Consider the following 11,859-nt stretch of genomic DNA (forward strand, 5'->3'; position numbering starts at 1 on the left):
AGAAGATCGCGGGGATGAAGAAAAACCTGGTCGCGCTTCACGGGATTCGCAGACGAGGGGACGAGCGCGCGGGGAAGAAGATCTCGGGGAAGAAGATCGCGGGGAAGAAGATCGCTGGGACGAGCGCGCGGGAGGGAGATCCGCGGGATTCGGAGGAAGAAATTGCGCGCGGGAGATTGGGAGGAAGAAGATCGCGGGCGGGCGGGACGAGAGCTCGAGGGGCAAAACAAGCTTTTTCACGCTCCGAAGCTGTGCTGCGGGGAGGATATCGCTTTCCGCTTTTCTTCCGTGTTAACTTTATTTTGCCGCGAAGTTTCGAGCCAAACAGTAAATATTCGCGATTGGGGGCCGCGAAGCCGCAAAAAAGCGGCCCCAAACGAACCCTTCATTGAATGTCAGTGGCCATTCTGTTGAACTTTTCTTTATCTTTCTACTGTGTTCATGTTCATAGATACAAATTCTTGATGTTCATGACCATTTTCTAGTCTTTTATATATTACTTCCAACAAGTTAAGGGCTTATTTTGAATCAAATTTTTTTTTGTTTTTGTTCTTATTTTTTCTTTTGTTTCTAAGGGCATATTAGTATGTTTTTGCATGTTTTAATTTATTGTTTCAAAAAATGAATTAACATTTTTCTGAAAACACTCAAAATAACTTTTAGGTGTTTTGAGTGTTTTAAAAAATAATTATATCCTAAGTAAATATGTCAAATATTTTTTGTTTCAAATCAAAACATAAATAAAATAAAATAAAAATAAAAATTGGAAAACATAAAACAAAAGTGATTCCAAGTGGCATCTAAGTTAATGTCACACTCATATTAAACATCTTCGTTTTTATGTGCATTTATCATTAAGAACATCTTTATTCCATATTTTTTTTTTCTTCATGCTATTTATTCGATTCTGTCTTCACTGGTAGAGGCTGTCACATGCCAGGAACCTTGAATTCAATTTTCAGTTACTGCTACCTTCACCGAGAGAAGAGTTGCTGTTAATGCTGAATGATATTGTTGGAGCAGCACGGATACTTTATCTGAATGATGTAGGTCATGCCACTTTCCTATATTCACGCACATTTTCTTTTTTCATGGAAATTATGCATACGATCTGTTGAGCATGCATTGTTGACTGTTCTTACTACAGTTTTTATGGTCTCATGCAGGTAGAAATTTATTTCATCGAGGATGATGATTTTGGACCATTCAGTCAAATAAATGAGCTCAAGTCCTTAAATGCAGTACTTCAAATGCTGAAATCTGTGATTTCTGTTGCTAATCCCAATGAAATGAAAGCTTTGAATGTGTTGCAGAATGAAACCATTGCTAGGATAAACTCATTTGCAGATCAGAATATTGACGAAATGGTCATGAGGAAACATGATACAACTGCTGAAGATTTACTTTTGAAGTGGGGTGAAAGTTGTGGTGCAAGATCAAAAGTCACGGTTGCTTGTAAGTCCACTCTTTGGCACCACATTTATCCTAGCATCATTGCATGCATTATCATGTCATAATTGTGCGAAATACTATAAAAAATGAATGTCGGATTTTTTAATTACGTTTATGGCTTGCTAGAATATAGACAAGCATGCACACATACTTGATTTTGATTTTAACAACCATAACTTATCTCACTTTAAGCAGTGTGAATTCTCGATTACATCTTATAATCGAACTTAGATATCTTCTTCGTTCAAAAGAATAATCTTAAAAACCTTCTATTTTGAACTCCTAAAATATCTAGTCTTTTCTTGTCATGGTCTAACCCAGGGTTTTGAATTTCCACTTTCTAAAATAAAAGAGCCATAAGATATATAATCTAAAACAAATATAAAATAAATAACTCGCTCTGATGCCATCCCCCTACGGTACACATTCTCACTTCCTTCGCTTACTACAACCTAAATTTAACCTACATTAATTAAATAACAAGATATTGAATTATCTAAGATAATTTAGTAAAACAATTGTACTTCTAATCTATAGTAGCTCAATAAAAAGAAAGTAATATGCAAGCTGGTCATATAATAATTTGAAAATATTAAATGATATTTTTTTTGGATGAAAATAATTTAAAGTTCTTACATGCATAAAATTTTGATTCATTAACTTCTGCTTTTTTTTTAAGTTAAAATTTTAATGAATTTCATATATCTTAATTTATATATCTTCTAAGTGGTATTGCTAAACATAATCTAACACACTTTTGGTTGATATGTCTCTCGTCGGCACAATGCGGCGTAGAATATGCTTATTATTGTTTGAGGTGGAAAAACATACACTCACCACTAGCTGATGCATCTCTCCTCGACAAAGTGGTGTGTGATTTTAAATTCACTATTGTCTTAGGTGGCGGACAAAATATCGACCGGCTTAGTTATATTGTTGTCCCTAGCTAGTTGCATCTCTCCTCGACAAAGTGGTGTGTGATTTTAATTTCACTATTGTCTTAGGTGGCGGACAAAATATCTAACGGCTTATTTATATTGTTGTCCCTAGCTAGGTCATAAGGGATGAATTCTCTTTATCATCAGATACATACAACATTCTTATGCCACATTATCTCCCTGTACGAAATATTATTTTTTCATGAATAACTTCACATGCCATGCTAATCAAATACATCTAAATGTCATACTACAGTATTCAAATATCTTCTTAGGTAAACTACTAATTAAACATTCATCAAGTAATATTGGCATGTGTCTTTTAGTCGAATCAATATGGCATATTAGTTGCAACATAGAAGGAATCAGTATAGAGCACGAGTGTGAAAATTTTGAATTAAAAACCTGTCAGTTAAATGAAGTAGTTTGAGAAGCAAGAAACATCTCTCTTACCTAGAAATGTATATACCCATCGATTATTTCTTTAAGATCTTAATATTTGGTGAACTGACTTGACATCTCAATATTAACACCTTTTTTCACCATCTCAACATAAAATCAATGATATACAAGTTTTAATATCAAATTTTAATATGAAATTAAATACACATGCACTAAATTTTGAATAAGTTAGTCACCCTCTTGTAATTCAATCTTCCTTTTTAAATTTTTTGATAAAATCTCTAAATAAGTTTATCAAGTGTTCTTCCACATATAAATATTTATTTTATTAAAATAAATTCCAAATCAATTTATGCTATAACTTTAATATCTCTAGAATTTCTTTTAATAACCTGCAGACATACAATTTAAATTTAAAGTTTATTATAATATTTTTATTTATTAATAATTTAGTCTAATAATGTCATAATTGATATAAATTCTTAACTTTCAAATTTTGTTAATTAAACTCAAGTTTTCTTGTAAACATAAATATAGTTTCAGTTTCACTTTTAAGTTTTAATAAAGTTTAATAAAGAATATTTGCTGTTTCAGTATTTATTAATCTTCATTACTAAAAAAAATTCATGTTAATTGCTCTTACAGTTATTCTTACATAAATTAAATTATATATTCATATATTGTGCAATACCTAATTTTGTTTGTTGATGTTTTATAAATTCTCCTAATTGAAAATGTTTTTATTTAGATTCAATCATATTATTACATAATATTTTAAATTTTATTTCATCAAGATTTTTACATATAAACAATTAAAACTTTGTATAAGACTTTACCTTTTTTTCACTGCTCGTGCAAAATTACTTTATGAATCCCTCTTTGCTTCTGTATGCTCACTAATTCTAGTGCACGAAATTTGCTCAAGCTTAAATTTTTCTGCTAGCTCATGCACACCACACTTCTCTGCTTGGGTTAAATGTTCACTGTCACACCCAGCTTGCATGACACTGCGAGCACCTTCATACGTCATTGTAATAATTGAAATATAAATAAAAAGTAATAAAAGAAAATGAATTTTAATGGATTTGTGTTGATTCTAATTAATCGCCTCAATAGTTTTTTTATTAAGAGACAAGCACATCATTCAAACCAAAGTGACGGTAAAAATGAAACAGATGATAGAATGAGAGAAACGAAATGCTAGGAAAAGAAAGAAGAAGCGGAAGTGTACGTCACTTGTGTGAGTGCTAATGTACTCTGGAAGAAAGGAGATGAAGTCGAAGTCACTTGTTTTCTGTGAAGGAGAGGAGACGCCCTATTTGCGGGGCAGCTTGGCTGTGGGTTCTCCTACGGGTGTCGGTGCAGGGAGACGACATCAAAGAAGCGAGGAGGTTGACACTGCTTCTAGGAGGGACCTTCTAGGGCTTGCAAGATTTGAAGCTAAGGAGAAGTATTTGCTTGCAAGTGACAAGCCAGTGAGTCGTCGTGCGCAGGAGGGGAGCTCAGTGCGACTTTGAGTAGGAGGGGGCGTGCCTCTTATGGGGAAAGCTTGTTAGAAAATCCTAGCCGAGTAGAGTTGGGGGGAGGAATAAGTGTATCGTGATGTTGGAAGTGAATTGCATGTGCCTCTTGTGTGAAGGTGAAGGAAAGTTCACTGTGTGCAAGAGAGAAGTGTCAAGCGGTTGCAATGCAAGAGGAACTCGTGCCCTTGCGTGCCGAAAGAAGTAGCTTGCATGCTTGAAGTAGCGTGCTTGCGGGAGGTGCGATTAAATAGTAGAAGACAAAGTAAGGGTTTATATTTTTTATTATTATTTAAGTTATTTTATTTAATTAATTAAATGTTATTTGACTTAAAATTTGTATTTTAATCCGACTATTAGTTGAATTAAGGGTTAAAGGAGATCAAATTTGATGATTACGTAAAAGAAGAGAAAGTGGAGAAATGTTCGTCTTTTATTTCTAAAATTATTTTTGTTTAAATTAATGTTATATAATATTAGTTTTTAGTAAGAATGATTAAAATCTTAATTAAATTAATATACTAAGATAATGGTTAAAAAATAATAATTAATTAAAGTATTATTAAGTAATGTAATAAAAATTTAGTAACATAAATATTTTATTTTTATAGGTGTTAATTTGAAAGATGTGATAGAAGTTAAGAACAAGGAACTAGGATCAAGGTGAATACTCTTACTTTTAAGTAATGTAATAAAGATTTAGTAACATGAATATTTTATATTTATAGGTGTTAATTTGAAAGATGTGACAAAAGTTAAGAGCAAAGAACTAGGATTAAGGTGAATACTCTTACTTTTAAGTTAGCCTTTTTTGTTACTTTTTAAATCGAATTTATTGAATTTATTGAATTTATTGATTGACATTGAAATCATATTGCATTATTGTACTGTGATTTAAATGATCTTTTGGATGTTAGTCATATCATTGTGATGAATATACTTTTTTAGAAATACTATTGTTATGCATTATGAAAATGTAAAATTAAATGAAAAGAGCATATGAATGATATGAACTATATGATATGCTTGAATGTGCATGTTTGATTATAATGGAGTTAGTCCATTTATGATGGAGTTCGTTTTTTAGGGGAATGTTAAGGTATCCGTGCACATAAATAGAAAAAGATATTGATATTAAAGTACCTTAAATTTGTAATTATTAGATGATGCTTCTGTGTTGGTTCTATAAATATAAAATAATAGACATGTTATTGATACAGTAAAACATATTGAATGCCATGAACCATCGTGAAAACATATCTAAAAAAAGTAAATTGTCTAATTTTTTATATTGATTTATAGTATTTCTGACTATCATGCATATCATTCCATTTTTAGTACATTACTGCAGTTTAGAAATATATGTACTCACTGATTTCTGTAGCTCACTGTTATTTTAAATTAACATTTCTCTAAGCCCCAAGTTGGGTCATGACAATCATATTGATTGTATTTCTCAACAAAATTATGATTGATCACTTGAATTGATTCTCTGGCGAGTTTTCATGACAATTTCATTTGAGCTCACATGGTCTGCTATTAGTATTGCTAGCCAAATTCAAGCTTGTTTTAAGCCAAACAAATAAAGCTCGAGTTAGGCGTGACTCCAACTCAACTTGAGTCCTTTACACCCCAAATTATGTGGCTATGATTTGTTACTTGATTATAATAATTCGTATTTACTCAAGAACAAGTGCCCTTTTCAGCAACATAATTTGTCTAAAATATGACATAGATATGCATAACATTAACTCAAGGAGATCTCAGGTTTAGAATAACTTGGCTATTATTCTCTAATAACCATCCCCATCACATGAGTAAACATTTTCAATTGTTTTTTTTCTCAACAAGGCATGTGCTCTTTAATGTTCACCTCTTCAATTATGATTAACAAGAACTGTACCTATCATCGAGGTGGATGTTGTCTTTTATCGTCAACTTGATTTGAAGGAGAGTGCTTTTTATATGTGCTTTGTTGTGAACCCTTGAGGTTATAATGTTCTGATTGATGAGCCCGTCAACCTATTATAGAGTCTTGAATAAATCTATCTTTTAATTTTGAGGGCATTTTCTTAAGTGAGGTTCCTCTCTAATTATACTTTCCAATAACCATGCTCATTATGAGAGAGGGATAATGGGCTACCTCAGATTGCTCATAGGTTCAAATTTTGCATCATAGGATGATCATGACTTGTCATGCAAATTATGATGATGAATGTGTGACATTCCTTAATTCATAAAATAATTAAAAAAATGGCTAACATTAATTGAAATAAATTGATGCTAGTGTTCCATGTTATTATGGTGGGAGATGAAGAGAAAAGGGTGTTTCGTGTTATTAAGTTGAGATAACAGAATATGGGAGGAGAAGATGTGGGAAAGACATACGCTTATGAGTGAGGCAGAGAGCTGGAGAGAGGAGATCGAGCCGATCTCGAGTAGGTAACATGCTAGTAGAGGATGATATTGGGTGGTTGAAACTAAGAGGAGATGAATGGCAAGCGATGGTGCATAAGTGGCTCGTGCTTGTCATGAGTGGTAGCGTGCATGGTGTGCGAGATTAAGCATGAGCAAAGTCAAGCAGGTTTGAAACTAAGGCGATAATGTGCAAACGGCTGATAAGCCAAACATGAGCAATTACCCAACGCATGTGGGGATCTGGTTGTTCTAGTCGAGTGAGGATAGACGAATGTCAAACTGAGTTAAAGACAAATGTCTATCTTTTTTAGATTGCAGAAATGAAGAGTCAGAGCTTGATTCCATGAGAAATAGCAAGGTAAAGCTGAGATTTATATTTTTTATTTTAATGAAACTTTTAATTGGAATTTTATTTGTATAAATTAATAATAATTAGAACCAAATAAGGGATTTTACATACATAGCACAAGAAACAATAACAATTAAATCTCACACTAAAACTTATCCATTTACATATGTAGCACCCACATATCTTCAAATATCTCAAATCTAGCCATCAGCCAAATCTAGCCTTCGTTTCCTGTGTCATCATCTCTATTCTTTTACAACTAGAAGTTTTGCCTTGAACTTCTTTCAACTTGCCTTGTATATAGACCACGACAAGGCTTTTTTCCCATTTGCTTGGGCAACATTATGTGTCAATGTCAATTTCTTCAAAACAACAACAACAAAAACAAAAACAAGCCTTTATCCCATGAAGTGGGGTCGGCTACATGAATCCTTTTTCTCCGTTGAGTCCTATTTTCATTTAATTCTAATAAACTAAGATCATTTTTTATACATGTCCAAGCCTTTCTCGGTCTCCTATTGTCTTTCTTAACATAAGTCAAATCTATAACATCTACTCTTCTAACAAGATTATCAGATGGTCGACGATTAATGTGACCACACCATTTAACCATCTAAGACGACTCTCTCTAATTTTGTCCGCCATTGGAGCTACACCAACCCTATCATGGATATATTCGTTTCGCATTTTTTCTATCATCTCTAAGTGTAAAGCCACTCATCCACCTAATCATTCTCATTTCGATAACACTTAACTTATTATTATGCTTCTCTTTCAAAGGCCAACATTCAGTGTCATACAACATTGCATGTCTCACCACCATCTTATAAAAGTTTCCTTTCAGTCTAAGTGATACTTTTTTGTCACACAATAGGCCTGAAGCATTCCTCTACTTCAACCAACGAACACAAATTCTACCAATGACATCATCAACTATATCACCATCACTTTGAACAATAAACCCGAAATATCTGAAGCGTTCACACCTTTTAATAATTTGATCACCCATAGTGACAACTCTGTCACTAGATCTACTACTGCTTAAATTAGATTCTATGTATTCAGTTTTAGTTCTACTCAAACGAAGTCCTTTAGACTCCAAAGTAGATCTCCATAGTTCAAGTTTTTTTTGAGCTCTTTCTCTAGTTTTATCCAGAAGAAGGATATCATCAGGAAAAAGCATACACCAAGGTACATCCTCCTTCAGAGCATGAAATCAAAGCAAAATAGAGCTTAAATGTGATGAAACCAAATAAGAAAAAAATATTATTCCAGGCTTCTATAACAAGCTCTCTAATAAAAGGATGAACTCTTAACCTTAACAGGCCAAGATACTTTAAACTTTCACCTTAGTGTACAGGGCGGCAGTGTCCTGATATAAAGCACAATTTCAGTTTTACAAATTGTTGATGCAGAGAATAGATGATAATTCCTTCCTTTACAAATAGAATAGGATAAAATGGGAGTGGTTAGAAGAAAAAATTCCTGCTACTGGTAGGATGAATAAATTTATTAACAGAACAGTTTGCATTCAAGAAGGCAAGTTTGTGAGGATGGGGATGGATTTCAAGAGAAAAAGAAATATAGGATATTTCAGGATATCTGATAGGTGTGAGATGTGGCTTTAGGTGGAGTGAAGCAAGGCTTGTTGCAGGCTGGATACAAGGCGAAGGGGAAGAAATTCAAGCACGAGACTTTTTACGGAGAAAGAATGGAGAAGATGATGAAGGAAACAATTGTCTAGATACGAGGTATTTGGAAAATTTTGGGTTGTACGTTTGTAAATATAGAAGTTTGGGTGTGAGATATGTAATTTTTATTGTTTCTTGTGCCATGTATATAAAATACCCTCCAAAAAATTTATCTACCAGTATACTTGATAGATTTGAGAAATGAATGATTAATTCAGATGAGAATTTTTAATTGAGATAAATATTATTGGAATATTAATTTGTTAAAATAGGATGATTAATATTATTGAATAAGAAATTTACTAAATATTTAAAGATTTAGAAATAGATATATTGTGAAAGTAAACTTCAACATAATAAACATGTATATACAGTGTATGTGTGTAATTTGAAAATGTTAAGGTTGTAAATGATGTTATGTTATTTTAATACGTTTAATAAAGCTATTAAGAAAGGTTTTTATGTTTTATAAATGGCAAAACATTAAAAAAATGATTTGAATTTAAATAGAAGTTAATATTCACAACTTAAATGAAGTTAAATAAGAAGAATACAGTAAGAAGTATTTTAGTTTTATCTTGGGAAGGTCAATAATCCTGTTGTGAGCGTCTGAGTGATGAACATTAATTATGATTTATATATATGTATATTAAATTGACTGTAAAAGTTAGTTAAAAAAGTATAAAATTTAGTTAAGCTTTTGTAGTTGAATGAACAAAATATGATTTAAAAATAGAGTTAAATAAATCTAAAATATATTTTATATGTATAATTAGGTGCTCAACTAAAAGTAGTGAAAATAGAAAAAAGTTATCTGTGAAGAGTTGAGATGAGTAATTGTATTTCTAAATTATAATGATATTGTTGATTTCTTCTAAACCTAATGTATTAGATAATTATTTAAATAAAATGATAGTTGAAATTTAATTATGGTTTAACTAGTCTATTAGATGTATTGGTTATATCGAAATGTGCATCACATATTTCTTAGCATATTTAACATTATTATTTTATGCATAATATATTATAGAAATGTATTTAAAGAAATGAAAATATGAATGAAATAAATTATATAAAATGCTTGCATGTACATATTGATTGATAGAATTCTCTCACGGAGGTGTTTGTTAGGAATGCTAAGATACCTCTATATATAAAATTAAAAGATTATTGATCTTAAAACACCTTAAATAGTGAAATCTTAAATAGTGCTCCTATGATGGGTATATGATATAAAGTGATATAGATATGCTATTGTTATTACAATGATTTAAATCTTTTATAGTTTATGCTTGAATGATTAAACATATTGATACTAATTTATTAATTATAACTAACTTGTGTATCGTATTTTTATCTTTTTTTATGTTACTTTATTTTTAGGAATATAAGTATTCACTGAATTGTTGACAACTATGATTTAAACTAATAATTTTAGGTATAAATTTTGGGTTACAAAATAAGTGACAACATATAAGAATAAAAGTTTATAGAGGATGCAGCCATTCTATATAAAGGTAATTATATTCATATCTTGTTTACTTTTAAGTTGAATTAAATGTTATATCGTTAGTGGATATTTGATTATTTGAATGATTAATTGTTAGTGATAGAAAATGAAATAAAATTTGAATTTCATTGTATGGCTATCCATTTTCGCATTGATAATTCCAAGCTCCTATCCAGTTCATGTCAAAACGGCTACCCTAGTTAACATTAGTGTGTTTTTAATATTTTGTATTTTAATTTAAAGGTTTTTTGTTTTAGTGTTAACAATCTTAGTATTGTTGCATTTACTAAGATTGACTCAAAAATTTTGCCCACATTGCTTAATCAATCACAACTAATATTAAGTTAGAGGTCTTTGGTGGAATAGCCTTTTTTTGATTGTGATGGAGATATTTTATTTTTTTACTCAATGTCAATTTTTGTGGTTGCGAGGTGAGGCCCCAACGGCTGCACCGAGATTTGCATTTGTATGCAAGCATGTCGAGTCAAATTTCATATTTTTTTATCAGTATGTAGAACTCCTTTTTTTAAATTTTTTTTGGCTTTTTCAGGAGGGTTATTTTACATTATTCAAGAGATAAAATATGATTTCTGTATTTCAAAATGTACTCTCTCTTTATATAAATATATATATATGTTTTTTTGGAGCCTATAAATATATATATGTTTTTTTGGAGTCATCCCTTTTTTTTGTAATTTAATTTTTTAATATTTTTAGGATTGTCTTTTCTTTTATTATTTTTTCATCACTCTTTTATCCCCATAAATATCGAAGTATTTTGTAATATCTAAAATACCTAGAAAATTTTCTCGTTAAACAATTTGTCCTTTTCACATTAATATGATTATTTGGATTATTAGGAGTATTTTTCATGTAATCATCTTTCCACTCTATTAAGAAAATTTCTATTATATGATATAGACTAGTAGTGGATGCTATGTTTGGCTTGCTTAACTTGTCTGCAAGAACCCTCTTGAGTCCTACTTGTTTAATATTGATAATATTATGTAGCATCTTACCTATCATATTTACTTTATTTTCTCTACAACATATATAGATTTTGAGGGAGCTAATAGAGGAGCAGTGGCACGAGAAGACATTGATGTTGGTGAGAGTGCACTGGAAATTCCAGAATCAATCATCATATCTGAGGATCTTGTTCGTGAATCTGATATGGTGCATTAAGTTCCACCAGTCACCTTTATTTAGTTCTTATTACTTGATTTCACATTTTGCTTCAGGCCAGTACTAGATTCTTCAATATTCGTTAATCTCATGCTTTCTTCACACAAGTTGTGAGAATAATGAGCTGGCAATAATATTATGCCCCAATATGGCATAGTATCGTTTTTTTTTTGTCACAGCAGCACATGTGAGTGAACAATATATTAAAAAACCATACAAAACTTCAAATATTTAGGGGCCATTTGATATCACTTTATTTTTTATTGGGATAATTACATATAGACTACCCTAGACATTGATATTTATAAATTAAGCACCCAGGTGGTTTTTTTTGAACTACCTAACCAATGTGTTTACAAGTGGTAGGATCAAACTATTGAGAATTTGATAAAAA

General features: G+C 31.2%; 1 protein-coding gene across 3 annotated transcripts in view; it reads left to right on the plus strand.

The window, feature by feature from the left end:
• The window catches only part of LOC110026574 (ribulose-1,5 bisphosphate carboxylase/oxygenase large subunit N-methyltransferase, chloroplastic), a 61,602-nt gene that overhangs the window by 11,512 nt on the left and 38,231 nt on the right, over nucleotides 1-11,859 (plus strand). Inside the window, exons 3-5 of one of the 3 annotated variants that reach the window (XM_020727554.1) lie at nucleotides 924-1,046; nucleotides 1,167-1,455; nucleotides 11,338-11,456. In XM_020727554.1, the coding sequence (XP_020583213.1) occupies nucleotides 924-1,046; nucleotides 1,167-1,455; nucleotides 11,338-11,456 (531 nt within the window). The remainder of the gene's footprint in view (nucleotides 1-923; nucleotides 1,047-1,166; nucleotides 1,456-11,337; nucleotides 11,457-11,859) is intronic. The other 2 variants (XM_020727555.1, XM_020727556.1) reach the window with 2 other exon arrangements.

Source organism: Phalaenopsis equestris, unplaced genomic scaffold (assembly GCF_001263595.1).
Source record: "Phalaenopsis equestris unplaced genomic scaffold, ASM126359v1 Scaffold000380, whole genome shotgun sequence".
NCBI classification, from domain to species: domain Eukaryota; kingdom Viridiplantae; phylum Streptophyta; class Magnoliopsida; order Asparagales; family Orchidaceae; genus Phalaenopsis; species Phalaenopsis equestris.